The sequence below is a fragment of the Phyllostomus hastatus genome, unplaced genomic scaffold, assembly GCF_019186645.2.
Source record: "Phyllostomus hastatus isolate PE091 unplaced genomic scaffold, TTU_PhHast_1.1 phas_contig_34, whole genome shotgun sequence".
Taxonomy (NCBI): Eukaryota; Metazoa; Chordata; class Mammalia; order Chiroptera; family Phyllostomidae; genus Phyllostomus; species Phyllostomus hastatus.
In genome coordinates, this window is record NW_025333857.1 from 43,355,935 (window position 1) to 43,378,430 (window position 22,496).

The 22,496-nt window shown below is 39.0% G+C and overlaps 1 protein-coding gene across 5 annotated transcripts in view; it reads right to left on the reverse strand.

Annotated features, from left to right (window-relative positions):
- Window positions 1-22,496, reverse strand: part of TUT7 (terminal uridylyl transferase 7) — a 52,438-nt gene that overhangs the window by 15,221 nt on the left and 14,721 nt on the right. For all 5 annotated transcript variants that reach the window (XM_045840255.1, XM_045840256.1, XM_045840251.1 and 2 more), the window contains exons 11-25: window positions 19,226-19,378; window positions 16,312-16,492; window positions 13,753-14,864; window positions 13,206-13,356; window positions 12,495-12,581; window positions 11,801-11,901; window positions 10,228-10,285; window positions 7,004-7,107; window positions 6,280-6,369; window positions 5,741-5,854; window positions 5,493-5,570; window positions 4,732-4,909; window positions 2,066-2,113; window positions 1,894-1,985; window positions 492-607 (exon numbers count right to left, since the gene is read on the reverse strand). In XM_045840255.1, coding sequence (XP_045696211.1) covers window positions 492-607; window positions 1,894-1,985; window positions 2,066-2,113; window positions 4,732-4,909; window positions 5,493-5,570; window positions 5,741-5,854; window positions 6,280-6,369; window positions 7,004-7,107; window positions 10,228-10,285; window positions 11,801-11,901; window positions 12,495-12,581; window positions 13,206-13,356; window positions 13,753-14,864; window positions 16,312-16,492; window positions 19,226-19,378 — 2,663 coding nt within the window. The remainder of the gene's footprint in view (window positions 1-491; window positions 608-1,893; window positions 1,986-2,065; window positions 2,114-4,731; window positions 4,910-5,492; window positions 5,571-5,740; window positions 5,855-6,279; window positions 6,370-7,003; window positions 7,108-10,227; window positions 10,286-11,800; window positions 11,902-12,494; window positions 12,582-13,205; window positions 13,357-13,752; window positions 14,865-16,311; window positions 16,493-19,225; window positions 19,379-22,496) is intronic.

Sequence of the window (22,496 nt, forward strand, 5' to 3'; positions counted from 1 at the left end):
TGGGCAGGTGGCTACAAGTGAAGGGTCCCACAGTCTTGTAAACTGTCAGTGAGCCCCAATCCCAACGTGGGACGGCTCAATTATTGTACTTCAGAAGTGCAGTTGACATCCTGAAGAAACCCATTTTACTTCTCATTGACTGAAATGATTCTCAACTTCTCACTGCTGTAAAAGGGAAGAATTTTAGTTTTCTCTTTTGTCTTCCATCCTGACAAGAGAGGTCGACGACCAAATGACTGAATAATGATTCAGGCCATGACCACAGCTAGGAAAAGGGACCATGCCTGGGAGACTGTCACCTGTATACCTCTGTTAATTTGTGCTTAAAGCCGTATTTTACAACATGTTATTTTCATTGTAAAAAATCTTAAATTCATCTGAAAACTGCCAGATTTCCTATGAGTTTGTTTTCTGTTGCAGTAGAACCTCACTTAAAAACTGGTACATTAAGAACAGAGAAACTAAACCACTGCTTATGAACATTTACCCACCTTCTCCTCATAGGACAGTCTTTCATGAAGTGCCCAATTTTCCCACAAATTCGGCAACATCTATCATTTGGGGCCAGCTCTCCTTCAGTTAGCACATCTGGATCAAAAAAGTACTCCTAGCAAAACATAAATATATACAGATAAGAGTTACTAATATGAGATCAAAACACAAAAATGAACCTGACAGCCAGCAGAAATCTTGTATCTCAGGATCGACATATCATTATTTTAATAACTATTATTTATACTGTTTAATTTCAAAATCTAAAACCATTAGGATGTCTAATTCAGGACAGTTTCACTTAAACTCCATTTCTGTTTATTCCTTTTCATTGTGCAGAACTGTCGTATCCTAAACCACAAAGGTAGCTTTCTCTCCCAGCACATTTCTAAATAAGAGCATCGCGCATCCCCAGGAGTCAGCTGCCCCTGGAACTGGGGGGAGCTGAGGTAAATACAAAGGCTTCATTTTTCTCAAAGAATGAAAAGGCTAAAGCCTAATGAACTGAGGAATAGGATTTGCATTACACAGATTACAGAGAAAAAGAAAACAGCTATGTGCTACAGCTTTGTTGTGCTGGGGCTCCCAGAGGAAAATATCAAAAGAAAGGAAAGACAATGGTCTGGACTCCAGCCTCTTTGTCACTAAGATGAGGTGGGGGCCAGCAGAATCAGGATCACCTGGGAGCCTGTGAGCAATGCAAAGTCCTGGCCCCACCCTAGATGTCCTCCGTCAGAACCTGCATTTAACAAACCCTGCAGGTAATGGGTTTGAACACGCTTCAGGGGCACTGACAGACTTGCACAGCAACATCTAGCAAAAACCATATGTACAGATGTGATCAAGTGCTGAATATGGTTATACACCAGGGTTCATTAAAAGTGTCTTTATTCAGAAAATTAAGGCAGAAAAAAAATAGCTCTATTCTAAACACAAAACCCTCTAGCTCCTAAATCCCCTTTTCCCTCACTGAAATCCATGTTTATAATGCAATTTTGTTTTTAACGAGAGTGTGGTTTGTCAGAAATCTGAGTATCAGGTTACATGAGCACAGACTGTTCTCTAGCTCAGGCAGCACTGTCCCATTAAGGGATTTACTTATTACTCTTTGCAAGTAGAGTAATAAATAAACAAAAGGAAAAATCTAGACGTCATATGAGAATGGAAGATGTCCTAAGAAATGTGTAAACTGGGACAGTTTAATGTATAAACTGGCAGAGGCCTGTCCTGATGAATTGCCTTAAAACAGGGATGTTTTAAAAAAGGATTTTAGAAATTTGGTGTTATAATTGTTTAGCTTGGCTAGACTCACGACTTCCAGAGTATTTAAGTTATAACTCAAGTAATGGTACAAATTAGGGCTTTTAGAACTTTTATTTGGTATTTCCAACAGACGCTTACCATTTTTGAGGGGTAGTCCTTTGGAAATCCTTTGACTGGAATACCAAATACTCTTCTACCATTAATAAATGCTTTCATTATAAAATTTGTCACTAAGAAAAAAAGAGTAAGCACCCAATTAGATGAATTAAAAGGAGATCACATTAATCTTTACAAACAAAGTTCAACTTACTTTTCCTTGACAATCCAGCTCCAAGATTATGATTCAAATCAAAGGGATCTAAGTTAAAAAAAATAATAAGATAATCAAATAGAAAACGCCATTATTCATACAGTAAATGGCCTATATAACAAGAAAGTGTTACATAATTTATCATTAATAAAAGTATTACATGACTGCCTTATTTTAATGAGTTTCAAACTTGTTATATAGGTAAGTAGTGTATATTCCCAAAGATAAGCCCAGTTTTTTTCTCAAAAGTGTCCATCAGAAAAGAGGGTGCTGCTTTATATTTGAATCCTTATGAAACCCTTTGCATTATGAGGAGACGCTGTGTTTTGAACAATAAAATACTCTTAGGAGAAGACTAACAGTAGCCTGACATCACTGGATGCTAGTTTTGGATGCATACAGAGATCACAAATATATTTAAAATGTTTTAGCACTAACTGTTCCTGCTAATTAACACGACTTAAAAAAAAAAGATTTTATTTATTTATTTTTAGAGAGAGGAAAGGAGGGAGGAAGGAGGAGAAGAACATCAATCAGTTGCCTCCCACATGTGCCCGACCAGGACTGAGCTGGCAACCCAGGCCTGTGCCCAGGCTGGGAATGGAATGGGCCACCTTTCACTTGGCTGAATGGTAACCAATCAACACAGCCACACTGGTCAGGACTTAACAAGTTTTTTAAAAACCACTTTAGAGAAGAATTCATCATGGATAAAATAAATTAGAACACACACAGGCAATGGTTACTTGCATCTCAATTTCCAGTAAAGGCTTAATATAAGAATTCCCATATGATCTTAAGCATCTACACTCGAACATCTTAGATGAGTGGATACATGTTGTGTTCTGGAACATATTTGTTAGATGACCCCAAAAGTGGTAGGAATGGTGAAAAAGATGCTGATGTCAAAGATGTACATGAGATCGGAATAAACTGGTTCATAATATAAATGGATGTAAAGCACTCTTTCTGAATCAAAACACTATTTTATAAATGACTTAAAATAAGTTTACGCTCATGATAATTCGTAATCAAAACATTACATGTAGATATTTATTTCCTATAGATCCTTAAAAACATAATCAAGAGAGCAACAAACAAACAAAAAAAACCCCAAAACCTCACATCTTTTTGGGGGATCATCTCATTTAAAAAAAGGGAAAATTTCACATATCAGTATATACAAAAAGAGTGCAGAAGCAAAAAGAGGCGCCCTTCCAGTTGTCTGTTATGCTTCCAATGTACGACAATCGGAGTATCTCACTCAGGCAGGGACTTACACTCACTAAGACCCTTCTCTCAGCTTAGCCCTACATTAATGATTGCTACGGGAAGGTTCCTTCCTAGCAGGTTTGGTCATGCTTTCTTCTAGTAGTTTTTGTGTAATTTTGGTTGTTTGCTTGGGATGGTAGACATATTACTACCTTAACTCCTATAGAGTTACAAACAGTTCTACCACCACTAAAATTTCTCTACTCCAGAATAACTAGTCAAGTCTTCTTTCTAGTTTAGCCTATTACTAATGGCTAAAGATAACCAGGCTTCCAAAATTAAAAACAAAACATGAACAACTGACAGACCATGGACACCCACTGTGATAACGCAAAGGGATAAAACAAAGCTCTGTGTTTTGGACACATGAGACCCAAAAACCCGCAACTACAATCCATGGTGATTTGAATTTCATTTTACAATATCGTAGAACTATCAACGGGCAGCAGCAACGATGAAAGTATAACCCAGAGCAGCGCGTTCTGACCGGTGTGCCACAGGAAGCACCTGGTGTGCTGTTGGAGTTTTTAAAGCATGTAATACCCGACCATGTACTCAGGGTCACTGACCGCTTTTCCCTGAGATTGTCAAATAAAAAAATGACAACAGCTAACACAATAACCGTCCAGTGTGAATGAATAAAAATTGTACCTATTTATTTGGTCAGATTGGCAAAAAATATTTTTGGGGTGCCACAGAATCTGAGTAATTACTTTGTGTGGGCCACGAGATGAAAAAAGGTTGAAAACGCTGACCTGGCGTAACACATTATTTAGGTGGTATGACTACATTAAAAAATAAAATAAAAAAGTATGATTAAATTCAAAATATTTCTTGAGTCATTTCTCAGTTCATTACAAGCACTTAAACTCAATGTAGCCTTTTTTACAATTAAAACCTCACGAACTGAAAATAATAAATTACAAACATCAATGGTCCGTAAATCCCTGCATTCAATGGCAAGAAAAGGGATCACCATCGTCAAACTAAATGTCAACATTTATAAACAGTCACTAACAGGTAAAAACCATCCATTTGTAGCCAATAATGATCTTGAAAACTCACTCTTATCAGGACGGTTTCTAAGGCCCCACCCGTCTGGAAGCCGGCTTATCTACGGCAGCCTTCCTTATCCTCCGGTAAGTTTTCAGTGACTGTGAAAGACCTGCCACGGTGACCCAGGACTTGGATTTGTGCGAGGACCCACACGAGGGCATCGGACTTAAAAATAAACCCTCAGGAGGGGAGCAGACACCTCCCCCCGACGCAACAGTAACGGGGAGGCCGTGTGCCCACCCCAGTGGCTCAGGGCTGCCCTGGAAGGGCTCTGGAGGGAGGAAGAACAATGCCCACCTAGTTCCAACTCTATGTTCAGTTTTAAGTTTTGATTTTACCTTCAATAACAATGTATTTTGAGGTCCACTGTTTCTTAAAAGTTGTAAGCATACATTTTCTTCTGATGCTAATAACATGCTCTTTAAAATCAAATTCCTCTGTGTAGAAACGAAGAAGTCCCAACCAGAGCTGCCCAACAGATTCTGTATTTTTTCCATAGTCTGGCCAACAGGTGGGCTAGAAGTAGAAGAAAACAAGGGATATCAGGCTCTAAAGTATTAATATTAACATTCACTTATAATTTATGAAGTAAATTTGGACAGGTTTCTAATTAACTAGACTTTAAATATACAGAATATATAATTATATAACTTTTCTTTCACATTTTAAGATACCATTTACACGAATTAATCTCTACCCTATGACTTGGACATAGGGAGAGCTCAGGGTTTTAAATGTCAACCTCAGGATGTATTCTATAGAAGAACCTTGAAATAAACTTTAAGAGCTTTGGTGATAATTCAAAATCTTCCCAAACTCTCTGTACAAAATAGCACAGAGCTAATAACTGTTCATTTGTAAGTTACCAAACCATTTGGAATTATTAGATATTAAAGAAATCCTGGAAATAGTTCCTAAAAACTCACCTGACTTAATAAAAATGTTTTCAACTTCAATGTAAACATCTGTATATACTAATTTTTAAAAAAATACCTTAATAGAAACAAATATAACAAGTGATAGTTGTTGAACATCTACACTATAGCATAGAACTTTTAGTAAAGAACGTAAAAAAAAACTTTACTATTCAAATACGTACCAGTTCGTCTATTTGATCAAAAAAATAAATATTCCAGCCATCAACAAATATTTCAGGTTTCTTTTCACCTTTGTATATCTGCAATTAATTTTGAAACTATTAGTATGGATTACAAACTTATGCACTGATACAAAAAACTTGTAGAAAAACTGTTAAAAATTTAACTACAGAGCTGCAGAACTGTTGAGAAGAGGGCTCAAAGACCACCCAGCCTTACAGACAAGAAATGCAATTTCTTTTACTCATACCTCCTGCAGGACAGGGATGACTGGAGGGTTCCTCTGCTGGAGGAAGTATAGCACCATAAGTGTGTACGCGTATGACGATAAGCTGCCTCTGGAGGCATCACCGATGTCGCACATCTAGAGGAAAGGGAAGCGAGCAATGTCAAGGAAAGATCACCAATGTTTTCTGACTGCAGCTATTCTATTATCAACAGGAGTAAGGTGCTTCTATAAGGCGCTAATTTATATAATTACATTTTCAAATGCTAAAATATGCCAACAAAACCAAGAAAGACCAATTAAAAAAAAGACAAAACAAAACAAAGAAAAACCAAAACAAAACAAAGAACCCAACAAAACAGTGGAACAGTCACAAGGAAGATCAGATAATCCTGTAGAATTTAAGACAAAATGTTAGCTTGCTGGGTAGGGCTTCCCAAATAGTTAAAAGAAGCTTTTGACCTGGCTATGGTTCTTTAAGAAAAAGATACATTTATGCTTTCAATAAAGGTCTGAACATGTAATAAAGTTTCCTGGTAAGTCACAAGAGGAAGCCTACTCACCTTTGTAAACACTTTCATGGTATAACACAAATATTTCACTCTGGGATCAATGGCTGAATAAGCAGCTAAGAGCCTCGTGTTATGAAGAGCCTGTTAAAAAGGAAATTATACTATAAGGCTATCATTTAAAAGAAAATGTTTTAAACTAGAATATTCTGAAAAGGTTTACACTACAATTCATTTTAGAATAAACACATTCAAACTAAAACTAATATTTCTTCCCCAAAGATAAGCTTCATTGACTTTCTAGATAATAATTAAGAATCGTAAGTGGTGTTTGAGTTCATAATTTCCATCATGTTAATATGTCCTTAGCCCAACACTACTAAAAAGGAAGGGCTATTAAAAGAATCAGTTTCCTGTAAGTACATGGACCATTCCCCAGCCTGCCCTAGCATTATTTAAATCAAATGCCCTGAGGGGCCCGAGAGGTCCCACAGAGCCCTGAAGCAAACCAGGTGTGAGACATACTCACACATATTCCCAAATTAAAACAAAGTTCAAGTCAAACAAAAGCACCTGCCACTCTGACCTCTGAGCTCACTTTAAATGAATACTAGTATTAACTAAATTCTCTGTTATATCCCCAGCCTCAGATCACTGCTGGGCACACAGTAAGCACTCACAAATAATTACTGAAAGAATAAATAACACAAAATGAATGGCTTAAGAGACATCTGTTTCCCTTAATCTCCCTACAAAAAAAGCCAAGAAGAAATCTTACCAATGTGTTATACAAACTTATGTCCACTTCTAGACCACTTCTCAAGTGAAAGAACTTTACAATTGGCACCTTTGCTGTTGTAATAGGCAGGATGTTTCTCAGACCTCGGGTGAAAAAAGAGCATCATTAAAACACAGTTGGGCACAGAGGCTGTCATGGGAACACTTCAATATAAAATGGATGTATCCCTAACTGCCTTGTTTCACTGTGTCACTAGGACCAGTTGAAGAATTCCCTGCTACTAACAAACGTGTGGGGAGACTCTTCTGGCAAAGCTGACATTTGTAAACACATCCACATGTGGACGAGAAGGCAGCCACTGCTCTGCAAGAACTCACTGGACCATGTGAGTGTGTCGGGCTGTCAGTCTGATAAACACCAAAGTGGAGGACTCTGTCAGAGTCTGGACTATGTGGCCCCCCTCTATTTTCTTCGTGGGACCGTATCTAACATGAAGAAAAGCCTATGGGACACTCATCTGATCCCTTAAAGCAAAAGTTACTTGTCACAGAGCTAGAAATTATGATAGTAAATGGAAGGAATCGACTTCAACAGGAGAGGAAGAAATTGCCTGAGCTAGGTTTTCAAAAAGGAGAATGGGCAAAAGCAGGAGGTTCGGGGATTTACCAAGGAAAACCGCACACTTGAAGGGTAGATGTCTGAAACCAAATGGCATGTTCAGGGAACTTGGACGGAATTGTCAAGCTACAGAGTGGACTTGAGGGAAAGAAATAATGAGTAATAGGAGAAGGGGTAGAAACTGGGGAGGCCAAAGGGTGAACATATATATCCTACTAATTATCCTGGGAGGCAAAGAGAAGCCAATGAACTGGTATAAACTGGGGAGAATCATTGACCACATCTATTCAGACAATGGCCCTGGCACTGAATGGATTGGAGACACCTGGGAGGGAGTCTGGCCATTGTGAAAAATGATCTGGGCCTGAACTATCATGGTGGCAAGGAAATGTGGAGAAGCAGCAAGACCTGTGTGCGAGCATCTATAACTAGACGGGTTGAGGAAGTGGAGGGAGGGTGATAAGGCAGGAAGGCTGTAACAGTAAGAGTTACCATTTCCTGAGTACCTAGAATCCTTCATAAACATAACCTCCTATGACTATGCACCTGCACCTTACCGATGAGGAAACAGACCTAGAGAAATGGACTTGCTTAGGAATGTGCAGTTCCCTGTGGAGCTGGAACTGAAATCTAGGCATGACTGATGCTAGGCTTCTACCAAACCTAGCCCAGGACAGGCTAATTATTACTTCATCCCATCGGATGATTCCAGGGAAGCCAATGTATTTAGAGGGTAGATACATTCTGATCTGGAACTTGGCGGAAGAGGGACAGGATGGATTAGATAAAAGAAATTTCAGCAAAACAGGTTTGTGTGGGAGACAGAGGAAACCTAACATATTGATGGAGAGGAAGGCCAAGAAGTTCGTGTTTACTGAATACTTAGTGTGTACTAGGCCCTGTGCTTTAATGGATTTCCTTTCTTAATCTTAAATGCTATTATTGTTGTCTTGACTGTAGATAAGTAACTGAGTGCTTACAATGAGGCTGAGTAACTTTCTGGGATCACAAAGCCAGCAAGTGGGGAAGCCAAGAGGTAAAACCAGGAAGTTTGATCCCAGGCACCCCCAACTACTTTACCATACTGCCTCTAACTTAGCCTTTTGCTCCATCTACTTCCTATTTAGAACCTGACACTGTTACCCATTATGACACTTAATATAAACCCATCCTCTAAGATTCATTCACAGCACATCATCCCAGTTCTTATGTTACCATTCCAACGGTTCCTTTTGCAGTGTCTTTCCTTAATTTCTACACACAGAAATTAAAGCACCGCTCTCAACTTCCCTCAAACAATTCCTTGGATTCTTTCATTCTTGGTCTCTCTTTCTCTTTAAGGTCTTCAGTGCAGAATTTCTGCTTTGTTTTTGATCCTGCTTTGATTGGTATTTTTAATATCAAACAATTTCTACTTTGTTTTTCAATCCTGATTGATACCTCCAAGATATTAAAAATATTCCATATTTTTAATTTCTCACTAGACTGGAGAAATTATAATCTTGGAGATTACACTTCATGGCAAACTAAACACCTCCACACTGGTGTTCTCTGCAAACATTCCTATTTCTCAAGCTCCCAAACATCAGCCAGAACCCTCATATTCTCTTCCTTTTTGGACCACTGGGACCTGGAAAAGGTCTGCCTGCCCTGTTACTCAGATTATACCCTCCAGAAGAGATTATGCTAACCGCCTAAAAAGTTTAAATTGTGCTTTTATTAGGTTTCTCCTCTCCTGAAAAAACTTCAGTGGTTTCTTAATATCTATAGACGTTACCTTGTCTTCTAATAGTTCCCACTTGAAACTCCTCTCTAAATGTATCGATCTCACTGCTCTCCAAAACACACTACAGTAATTCTCATGTTCACACCCATGCACTCTGAGGAATGACTTCTCTTCCTATTCTTTCCAAATCACACTTAATCATCATTCGAGATCAGAACAAGCCAATCTTTCCCATGAACCTCCCCATCCAATAATTTCATACTTGCTCCTCAGAAGTTATTTAATGCTTACTACTATTAAAAATAAACCAATACTAATACCACAAATATGCTATAAATAAGCTACTATACTGTTTTTTTTTTTGCATTATTAAATTCTAAGGATGCAAAACACTAATAAAAGACAGAAGTATTTAACCCTGGCTGGTGTAGCTCAGTGGATTGAGTGAGGGCTGCGAACCAGAGTGTCACAGGTTCGATTCCCAGCCAGGGTACATGCCTGGGTTGCAGGCCATAACCCCCAGCAACTGCATATTGATGTTTCTCTCTCTCTATCTCCCTCCCTTCCCTCTCTAAAAATAAATAAATAAAATCTTAAAAAAAAAGAATACAGTGTACACTTCAACATTAAAAAAAAAAAAAGACAGAAGTATTTTAGGGTATGTGCTCTCTCTCTGGAGACACCTGCGCCTTCTTCCTTCAGGCATGTCTCTTTGCTGCTCCCTCTTCTGAGCTCCAAGGATTCTTCTTTTCTGTTGGAAACTTGTTTCCTGAGCCCACACAGCCCCACTGGCTCACTTCTACCTCTTTGACTTTCTAAAAAAACTTTTGCTTATAAAAAAAATATATATATATATATATATATATATATATATATATATATATATAGAAAATCTTTTAGAAAAAGATTATAGAAATACCTGAATGTTTTTTGAGGACTCTTGCCAATTCTTCAATAGTTCTTACACAGTCCAACCCCTGCAACAAAAATGGCATAATGTACTGAACCAAAAATGGAAAGCAAGTTTCTAACCTGGTTATAAATAGTTCCTATTACCTTTAGAAATAATGAAATTAATTTCAACTCATTCTATACATATTTTATTAATCAGCTAGGAAATATCCTAAGAAATTCATATACCCTACTTACTAATTGCTTTTGGAGGCTCAACAAAGGCTGAAATCAGAGCCCCCAGAAAAATCTCTGAACCAGTGAGGGCTTCCATTTCTAGGTAATTATGTAACTATGGAGTACCCTATGTGCCAGCATAAACAAGAGGAGGTTCTGTGCCCTAATTCATTCTGGGTAGACATTCATTATAGTTTCATCAAGAGCCGATGAACTGCTGTGAAGAGTGATTAAGCTCAGATTATTTCTCCATAGGACTAGCCAAAAATATACCATACAACATGAAAGTCATACAGCACACATGAATATTCAAAATAGATCATACTTAATATATTTGAAATTTTGTTTTAGAAATGCCTTCAAAACTAGTTTCTAAATCATGTAAAAATTCAATCTTGATAACACACATTAAGGTAATTCTATATATTGATCCCAATGTTGCTTATCTCCCTTATTCAACAAAGTTAGGCTAGACAACTTGGCTATTTTCTCAAATCAAATACATCCTCAGAAGACAAAGACTTGAAACTAAAAGGCATAAAAAGATCTTGGGCAACAGCAGCATCACTCATGTAGCTATACAGCACTTGGACTATTAAAAATTTTAAGAGTAGAGATTCAGTACTTCTCAGATTTTAAAGCCTTTGACAGTATTTTCTATTTCATAAATGCCTTCATATTCAGCAGAGCTGGCAAATCTTTGGTAGACCATAGAGCCTGTTGCAATTACTCAGTTCTGCAGTTACGGAGTCAAAGAGGCCATGGACAATACATAAATGAAGGGGTGTGGCTATGTTGTAATGAAACTGTTTTTACAGAACAGGCAGTGGGCAGACTTTAGCCTGTGGACCACGCCGTCTGCTGACTCCTGACACACGATTCACACTGATGTGCCTAACAACCTCCCGAGGCAAGAGGACCAGAATGACCATTTGCACTTCATAGATTATTAACCAAAGACCACACATGTAGGGACTGATGAAACCAAGTCTGTCTTGAATCCAGGTCTCTGGACTATAATTTTTAGCACTCCTATCATTAAACCACATTGCCTGCCTGCTAACAAACTTCTCAGAAAACTTTATGTGGGTCTTTGCATCTTAATCAGCCTAGTGGCCATGGCAATGGGACTCTGGAGAGCCTGCTGTGGCCTTCTAGAATTCCCAGATGTCGCTTTCAACCCACTTTGTACTACAGGTTCACACTACAAGCCTTTCAATTCCTCACATCCACCTCTAAAATCCTCACTGCGTTTGGCCAGACAGACTGTGTCCTGCTAGATTCGGGAAACACAAAGCTGCACTGCCGGCCAAGGCCGTCAAATCACACTGCCACAGCAAATGGAATTTTATGTGTCACTGTACCTCAGCAGTTTCAAGTCCATTAATTGTCATACAGATGTCAAGGTCACTCTGTTTGAACCCAAATCCATTTTTGGAGGAGCCAAACAAGCTCAATTTAGTTCCTGTTAGGGATATATGAAAAGTAATAACTAATTACCTGAGTACATTTAATTTTCGGATCAAAAGGGCCCTCTCATGAATCAAAATACCCAGTTAACTATCCTATATATTAATCTCATAATTATGTTCTCTTATTAATTAGTCATTTATGATATTTTCTTTCAAATTTTACTTTAAATAAATTCAAGTTGTAGATGGCATGAAAATTACCAAGTGCCACTTGATTCTGGAATATAAGGATATTTTGAGGAGAATGTGGATCACCTAAACATATTTAATACTGTAAGCGTATTACTTTCTAAATAAATTCACTTTTTAGAGATGTGAACTGACTCTAAATGTTAATACTCAATGAAACTCACTTGGTGGCATCTGCTAAGAGAAACCCTACACTGCAGCCGTCCCCTCTGCTGGAAGACCAGGCCTGGCAGACGCTGACCGTCCGAGGTACACCAAGCAGCTGAAGCCCTGCCCCGTCCCCCGTCACTGCAGGACTATGGCCTCATTCTCGTAACAAAGGTGACTGGGACACACGGACGCTTTCTGAGGGAAGGGGACACTACCCTTCTTTTCTTAAACACAAAGAATTACTTACCTGGAAACTCCTGTCTTATGAAACTTTCTAGGTTTTGCCGGATATGTTCGCGAGCCTGATCTTCTAAAATAGTTGGAGAAAAATCCTCTGTTTAAAACAAATAAAAACATTCAGAAATAAAGACTGTTCACACTCTCTGAAAACTGTACTTTTAATAAAATAAAATTTAACAGGTTTAAAAATAAAAGCCCTAAATTTTGTGTCTTCCTGGTAGGCAGCATAGGCAATATAAAGTAAAGAAGATGCCTTTAAAAAAAAAAAAAAAGAAAGATTCTATCGCCAAGAAATGGAAACCAATCTGAACCAGGGTTCCAGTATGGGTTTCAGAGACCCAGGGCTTGAAAAGGATGCTTTCATTCTGGAAACTATCCCAGAGTTTGAATAAAAGTTTGCGAGTACGCGTGTATGTATATATTTATGGAGGACCTACAGTTTCCTTTCATAGTTTATAACCTCCAAAAAGGCGTAAAACACCAGTTGGGAAACGATAGTACTCTAATCTCAAGACTTTAAAGATCCTCCTTCCCAGTCTTTAACGACGATTTATTATGCGTCCCAAATGTTACAGGATACACAAAACACTGCAGATACATACACTAGAGAATGGAACAGACTTAATCCCTCTAATAGGACTAAGATTAGTGATTCCGGTGACTCGAGAAAACTTCAACGTAACATTTTAACAAATCAAAACAAATGTTAGTAACTTACTATAACACTGGAAGCAAACTTGATCCAGGATATTTAAAAATTTGGGCGTTAATGGTGGCAAAGGTTCCAGCTGGATTCTTTTGAAGTCCTCAGGGCAGTCCTTCTTTAGATGACCCTCTCGTTTGCACAAACTGCACACTACCATAGGAGACTGCAGGAAGAGGGCCAAGACAGGACTTAAGATAAAACTTGATTTGCCCAGTAAAGAAGCCCTGAATCTTTTTTTAAAAGTACATGGTCTACTCTCCACGTTCCAAAGGACTAAAACTATAACGTGCAGCCATTCCAAACCATCTGAGACAGGGACTCCCCGATGGCATACTCAAGAGGAGAAGGCAGGTATTTTCACTACCAACAGCATTCCCTTCCTCCTGTGCAAATTCCCGAGAGCCTAAGGAGGGAAGTGGACCAGGGACTGGAGTAAAAGACCAACTCAGTAACCACTATCAAAATGGGGGAGAGCCCTGTTCTAGTAAACAAAATTGAAATCACGCACACTACAACTGTTTTAAGTCTCCCGGTTCTAGGACTGGCACTGATTACCCACCTTGCCTTTGGTGAAAGTGAGTTTACTAAATTCATAGAAGAAATCAGATGGACCCACAGTTGAATTTTCTTCACACACATTTTCTTCCTTAAGATTGATTTTATTAAGTTCCATTAGTAGAGCTCCATCCACATCTTTTCCACATTCTTTCAAGTCTTCACACTTAGACTCGCCCACCTCATCCTCTTCAGACAGGGCATCCTCATCCCCCGACCCGGTGCAGGCATTGTCTAACCCATCTTCATTAGCACCACCATCCTCATCTTCTTTTCGGGTAGCGGACAGCCTGGGTTCTTCATCCTCCTCCTCCCCCTCTCCATCAGAGTGAATGACTCCCGATGTCTGGTCCTGTCTGGAAGGGGCAAAGTGGCTTAAAGTGTCTTCTGGCTCATCAGTACCTTCTAAGCTTTCTTCAAGGTTGTTAATATCAATGCTTTCTTCAAGCTTAATATCAATGTTGTTATCTAAAGAAGCAAACCCATCGCACTCTTTTGCTGTAGGATTTGGGAAGCCTTCTAAATCCAAACCGCTATCTGTCTCAGTATTTCGTGTGCTATCAGAGACAAGAGGCTGTTCATGTTTGTTACTGCTTAAATCTTGAGCATCAGCAGTCAAAGGATGCTTGCCCTCCCTTCCAATTTTTTCTCTCTCAGTTTTACTTCCCGTTTCTTGATGATGTACATTAACATCCTCACGATCATCACCGCTGACTTCTGCCTTGCTGCAGCCTGAGTTTTCCAGGTGCACACTGCTGTGTCTGTTCCCTGGTTCCTCTGCTGGTGGGCTTCCAACGCTTCCAGCAGTCTCTTTAAGAGTAACTGCCTGTACCTTGCAGGTGTTTGCAGCTGAACTGGGAGCACTGGCACCTTGAGCCACAACTGAGTTTTTGAGTTTATTATTTTTTGCTTGTAAATCTGGATCATGCTTTGCTACTTCTTTAGAATGTTCTGAAGTAAATGTAACAGTACTCAGAGGCTTTGGAAGGCTAGATTTTGTACTTTTATGTGGAAGAGCAAAATACTTATATGTCGTCCTTAAACAATGAAGTATATATTCAAAAACAGGTTGATTATTTAGGGTCCTTGCCACATTTCTTTTAACAGAGTAGGGATCTGTAACAACAACAACAACAAAAGATCCACCAATGAATACATTTGTAAGGCATGTTTGAAACATTAGCCTGCTCCAGATAAAAACAGACAACAAATAAACCAATGTAAAATTTAGCATGTTATCTTAAATATGCTTTCAAAAACTTGGGGGTGAGGAGTAAGAAGACATAGTTTAAGAACAAAAAGGAATGTTTTCCTTAGTTTTATAAGAGAACCCATTCTGTTCTGAACCAGTACCCCTTCCCTATTTTGTTCTGTGACTGTGGAGGTAAAAAAGATGTCATAAGTGTGGCTCTTGTGCCCTGGGGAAGTGAGGACTTCCCGCCAGGCTCTGCTGAGTGCTCTGCCTCCCCACTCAGCCAGGCCCTGTGGTTTGTAGAGCTTACCTCCACTCTTCTGCCCTGGGAAGCCCCATCACTGAACTGGCTGGGCTGAATTCAGGGGTGAGAGGGAGGCACCAGGAGGAGACACCACTTCTCTCAATCTTTTCTCCTCCCCTAGACTCCAGCAGGTTAGGCAATTGGCCAGAAGAGCTGAGCCAGAGAAACTGCAGGGGAGGGTTTAAAAATGTGAGATCCCTATGACTGCACACAGAATTTATGCAAAATGCAAAATGCAAAAAAAAAAAAAAAAAACCACCAAAAACAAAAAAACCAAAAACCCCAAAAAACCCTCTTACGCAATATAAAGCTTGAAAAAAAAAATCAAGCAAAAATAAGAGAATAAGAGAATTCCATTTAAGGAGATTCTTTAAATTATTTCAAGGAGGAGAACTGAGATTTCTAGAGCGTTTTCAACCTTCTGACTTTGAAAAGCTGAGAAGTGCTGGTCCACTTAATGAAGTCTATAGGGCACATCAGTGTGTCTTTTATACAATGTTTTCAGTTAACGAGCCTTCACTAGAAAAAGTGTTTTTATGAGTAAGTTCTGAATGTTACTACAGATGTTCCAAAAACAACTACCCTTTCTATGGAGAGAAATCTAACAAAGAATGTTATTTTTCTTGAGAAAAAGCATCTTCCTTAATGTTTGTAAAACTAAACAACATCGACAACAATTCATGAAAGGACTGAATCTAAAGATATAGAAATGAGAAAATTAAAAGAGAAAAGGGTTCATCAATCACTGGGAGAAAACTTTTCAAGGGTTCAAGTTGTTAAGCAATTTACAAAGAAAGCAAGGACTCAGCAAGCCATTATTTTAGTAGCTTAAGTAATTAAAATATCTTACTGCTGCACTTAAGAAACTTAAAATGAACAGTTTAGTTCTTTGAAATGACCCACTATAACACATGCAAGATTCTAGTTATTTATTTCACTTTTGGGGTTAGGCCTACTTACATGTAGGAGCTGAAAACAGACTGAAATAAAAAGCATGCTGTTAGACTGGTGCCTTAAAACAAAACAAACAAACAAAAAAAGAATTAAAGATAAACGTTTTGAGATACCTTCAATGGCAATGCGCTTTTTGGGCCAGTCCTTTGATTCACGAGATATCATTTCTTTGACTCGGATACTTATGACTAAATCAGCCAAATTAAATTCTAAAGCATAGAATCGAAGCAATTCCACCCAGAGCTGCCCAACTGGTACTGAAGGCTGGTGTTTTAAATCAAATGTTAATGATACCTATTAATAACAAAGAGAAAACTCAGGTTACTTCAGATGTTGGCACACTAAAAAATCAGAGAACATTCAAAAGCATCATATTCAAAATATGAAAAACTTTAGCAAAGATATAAATTTGACAAACCATTTAGATAAATCACATTCCAGTTTCAATTTTGCTTGTGGAAAAACAGCGCTCCTTCACTACACTGATGGTATTGGGGTATTTTAAAATCTCATTGTTATCACAGGAACAGACAGGCAGTTGTATGTAATCAGGCAGCACTCCTAATTTCAAAGTTTTAACGACAGTGGAGAGAACCACACATCTTTCTACTCTTGGCACTGAGCTCTCCGTTTCTGCCGCTGGAGGGCGCCTTCAAAATGTTACACACAGAAACGGGCGGGGGGCGGGGGGGGGGCAGCTAAAGGCATAGAGCAGAAGGAAAAATGCTCCTTTCAGCTGCTCTGAGAAGCGACATAAGCTCACTGAATGTGCCAGTGATTTTAAACTGATTTTAGAGTCAAATAACTATTGGTATCAGAAATTAATGCTAGTTTTCCATTCACAGACTCCTGACAAGTTGGCACACACTGTGATGTAATATACTAGAGAGCACACAGGACTTAGAATAGAAAAAAAAAATGTGTCTGACACTAATTCTGCCACTTCATACTTCCTAACTGCTCTGGACTTTGCATTTTTATTCCCAGTGGGCAGTTCAGTGGCTAAGAGAACTGGCTTTGGAATGAGACATGCTTAGGTCTGAAATCCAATTCCACCACGTACTAGCCATGTATGATTCTCGTCCAAGCCTCAGTTTCCTCATGTGAACAATGGGGATCACAGTACCCACCTCACAGGGTTGTTGGGAGAACTGAGTGAGAGTGTCTGTAAAGAGCTTAGCACAGTGCCTGGCACACATGTTCAAAAAATGGTCGCTACCGTTATTTGCAGAGTAGGGATGATACCACCTATAACACAGGATAGTTATGAGGATTAAATCAGAAACAAGGGAAAGCAGACTTGTTTGCTCTCGGTATTTTTTCACTTAGATATAATCTTTTAAGTACAAGAAATCCATTTATCACTGAAACAAAGTCACTAGTGTAAGATGCTCCTAAGAGGTAATCTAGCTCAATTCCCGTATGCTACAAGAGAAGAAATTGAAGCCAAAAAGTTTACATGACTTGCCAAAGGTCCTACTGCTGGTCAGCGGCAGAAGGAGAGCTGTCTCCCGTCCCAGGACAGCGCTCTCTCAGCACACCATGCAATTCCAACAGTCTAGACCTCACTTTTGGAAGCGGTGGCATGATTGCTCTCTCCGCATAAAAATGTATAGAGGAAGTATTTAGTTGGGCTTGTAGCAATAGCTTTTCCTTGTAAGGTATACAAATTTGTTCCCAATTGTACTTTATGACAGCAAGCTTGAAAACAAAAAGCGCTATGGTATTTTATTAATAAAATTAACCAGTAAATCTCAACCACGAGGGTTCTGTCTAGTAAGACAGTCATCAGGTGGATTTACAAAGAATTGGTTGAAAATGGAGGCTAAGTCCCAAACGTTATAGTTGAGGACACAAAGAAAACCCCTAGAAACTGAAAGCCTCATTAAATTTCACCTCTCTATCCATAAGCCTTATTCAGCATTACTAAGAATTTTTAAGCATCTCACTGAAATGACCTGATAATAACCATCATATGAAACTTAAGAGACCTCTGACCTATCTAGACTAGTGGTGCTTAAGCTGTTTTTTTGTTATTACTATTTTTTAAAGTAGATAACACTTTCTTTTTTGGCACTGAGTTGAGCATTCTATAAATCAAGGCCCTACGAGAGGATACCAAAGTCATCCCCATGTACAGGTGAGGGAACTGGGGCACAGAAAGATTCAAGCACTTGCTCCAGGACACACGAGCTCGGAATCCGGGGAGCTGGGATACAAATTCGCATCCTCTGGCTCCCCAGCCTGTGCTGTTGTCTACTACTGAGTCCCCAAAGGGGACACGTGAGAGTGTTGCTGTGCTGGTGGCGAGAGAGAGAGAGAGAGAGAGAGAGAGAGAGAGAGAGAGAGAGAGAGGCGCGAGCGCGCACCAATTCCCCCTTCCCGCCTCAAGGAGTCCAGAAAACACAACCGAAGCATCTAGGGCTTATTACTGTCTCCTCATTTTAGCCATGGACGAGGAGGGTGACACGATTTACTGCTGTAAAGCTGGGGTTAAAACCCTGGTCTCGGTGGATATTACTGTCATTTCACTCCAAAGGATTATAAGGTTGTGGGGTCTTATTACCAGTATAATTCCACTGCTCAGATTTTTGTTTAACATTCAAGTGGCATTTCTTTCCTTACGCAAAAACTCCCTGCCCACCCCTAATGGTATGGATGGAAACAAGTTCATATACTTATTCACTGTTACTTTACTAATCTGAGGTTAATTTTTCATATATTTAAACCTCATAACACCATCTAAGACATAACTACTTTGAGGATAGATATGGATTTAGCTTTGAAATCTCAGTATCTTTCACAGGACCCTGCACACAGAACTACACCAATAACTGTGAATGCAACGACCTAAATTTTTACCTTTTCTCATCATCTATACAGAGGACTGCATAGACTAAGAAATGAAGCATCCATGAAACCGTTAAGATGGTTGAGGAAAGACGAGAGGGCTGATTAACTCAAAGCTCTACACATAATGACTGAATTACAGATAGACGGTAGAACTAGAAGTGAGACAGAACAGACCTGTCCCCTTTTAACAGGTACTTTTTTCGATGCCTCTTCTTTTGCCGTGTCTGCATCCCCCGTGGCATTATCGGTGTGCTCCCAGACCACGACGTCTTTCTGAATATCTTTTAGGCTGAAGTTGCCTAATTTATTTAGTGAGAATCCTTCAATCTAGGAAAAATTAAACACACATCACTATAAGGCAGAAACAATTTTTTATCAATCAGAGCTTATTAATCCTGGAAGGAATGGAAAGGACACTTATGGTTCATTGAAAATATATAAGGCATAAGTTATGAAACATCTGAGATATCTGTAAATTTCAAAATATTTGTTAAAGTAAAAACCAAAATCTTTAATTTTATTTTTACTTTTAGACAGAGGGAAAGGGAAGGAGAAAGAGGGAGAGAAATATCAGTGTGTGGTTACCTCCTGTGTGCCCCTCACTGAGGACCTGGCCCACAACCCAGGCATGTGCCCTGGCTGAGCATCAAACTTCAGACCCTTTGGTTCAAAGGCCAGCACTCAATCCACTGAGCCACACCAGCCAGGGCTTGTGAAATAATTCTTTAGTAAACAGTATAAGAGAAGGCAACATGGCCCAAGCCTAAGGCCATGAGTTCTGCAGTAAAACGGTCTGGGATCCAATCTCAGCTCTGAGAATGTGGGGAGGCAGAAGAGGGTATATATAATGGGGATAAATGGTGATGGAAGGAGACTTGACTTGGGGTGGTAAACACACAATATAATAAGCAGATGATGTATTACAGAATTATATACCTGAAACCTACATAATTTTATTAACCAATGTTGCCCCAATAAACTTAAAAATATGCAAAAGGGAAAAATATCTCAGTTCCCTCATCATGTACTTACTTTAGGTCTTAGGCTTTTGTTAAAATGGATAGCACTAGAACCTCCTTCATGGGATAGTGGTAACATGAAATAATGAAAGGATTCAGAAACAGGGTATGGCACATAGTAAATGCTCAGTAAGTGTAAGATATTGCTTCTACTGATACTGTTGAGATGCAAAATGCTGAAGAACGGTCTGGGCTCAAAAGGTCTAAGAAACATGGAAACAAGTTGAACAGGTTTCTTTAGCGCACAATGGAATTTACCACCGCCTTTAAACAGGTTCACGTACACAATGAATTGTGGGATGGGGTGTGGATGTGGTATGCCACCTTGCAGATGCATTTCCACATCAGATGGACTACTTCTTTGGTTCAGCAGAGCAATCCTTCATCAAACCAAACCAAACCAAACCAAACCAAACCAAACCAATGCTGCTACCAGTTATAATGGTTTCCTTCAAACCCAGGATGAAATTCAGTCCTTTCCAGGGCCTAGAGAAGGCCCATGTAATCTGGTCCTTTGCTACTTCCGTGACCTGTCTTCTCGGCTCACAGCTGACATATGCTAGTCCTTCTGCTCAGAAAATTCTTTCCCCCAACAATCAGCCCACTCTCCCTTACCGCATTCAAGCTCTGCTCAGATATCTTCTTCTCTAAACAGATCCTCCCCATTCACTTTCTGTCCTTCTTCCCCTGGTTTAGTTTTCCTCAGAGAAATTATGGCCACTTGGTATGTGCTTGTCTCTCCCACCTCAATGGATATATACATTTGAGGAAAAAGATGCCCCTTTGCTCACTGATCTAACTCTAGCATCTGGAACAGTGCCCGGCACAGGTAAAAGCTCAGCGAGGACTTGCCGACTGACTGAAAGAACAAACCACTCTCTTACAGAAAATACAAGGGGTAGTGACTGTTTGTTAGATGTATGTATTCAATTATTGTTCTTCAATTCTGTGGCTTGTTTGTTTTCTTGATGGGTTTTGAAGAATAAAAAGCTTATCACTACTTTTCTCTATTGATACGGTTTACAATATTAGTGTTTGTCTTAAGAAATCCATGTTTATTCCCAGGCTGCAAAGATTTCTCTCCTAGGCTTTCTTCTGGGCATTTTATGGTTTTAACTATGACATTTATATCTTTAATTCATTTTGGGTTAATTTCAGGGTGTTATGAAGCAAAGGTTTAATGTTCATTTTTTTCCCTTTATGGAATCTAGTTTTCCCAGCATTAATTGTTGAAAAGACTTTCCTTTCCCCCAATAAACTGCTTAATTCAGTGCTTCACTGGGGAAAGTCATTCAGACTTCCAGACTCCTACTTCTGTCTGACAGGAAGGGCTATACCCATATAAAAGTTTTATACCCATGATCCCTATTCAGCTGGCTTTGTTCTCTCGCTCCTTTCCGCCAGGACAGGAGTCCAGCAGACACCTTTCCAGGGCCCTGGATTCTTTCACTGCAGGACCACAAATAGGAAGAGAGCTCCCATTAGACAACCGAGGCACCGTGAACTACAAGGCCTTATGCCAGGACAGAGTTTGTAAGGGGCTTACTCTGCTTTATTCCTAGATCCTTGCAGACAAAGGGCACTGCTTAATTCCCAGTCTATTAAGTAAAAAGAAAAAAATCCCTATAATCATATTTTTTCTATGTATTCATAGTAAAGAACTACTGCTCTGGTGTATGCTCCTTAAATAATGAGAATTCTACACATAGTGTGAAGAAAGGAAGTTAAAATACCCAATGTGCCAAAGTTAGCTTTTCACTAAGTGAGACTTTCTATATAGATTTTATCAAGATGAATACCTTGGGATTAAAAGTGAGGTTTCTAAGAGGATGAGAATAACAACATTTGGACTTTGAGATGGCTTATTCTTCAATCTTATTTTATGAATAAATCAACTAAACTTTATCCAGAAAGAATGGTCATATAACTGAAGACCACTTTTTCTTAAAGATAATACTAAAGTATTATTCAAGAGATGACCACTAATTTCTGCATCAATAGCAATACTTACATTTTCTTTGTTTCACAGGGATTGGGGAAAAAAGAAAAATAAAGACTAGGAATAGAAATTAAGTTACAGTGAAACAAATGCTTCCTACAGTCTGTCTGGAGGACAGATGTACATTCAAATATCAAATTATGAAACGGTACTCAAAGCAAGTATGTACCAAATGATGGATTCAATACAGGTTCACCTCCTCTTTGTTCAAAATCCTCAGGATCACATGTGTTTCACAAGTTAAGTGTTTTCTTCAGTTTAGACAAGTTCTCCCAGCAGAGCATAGGGCAGCATCTTATAAACCAATACATTAATATTTCAGCAGTGGAAGGTATGAATATTCACACTAGTAGTATAAGTACCTTCATGTCAATTCTGAGTAGCTTTTTAAATTCTGAAATTATGCAGAGGTATTGTGTGGCCTGGT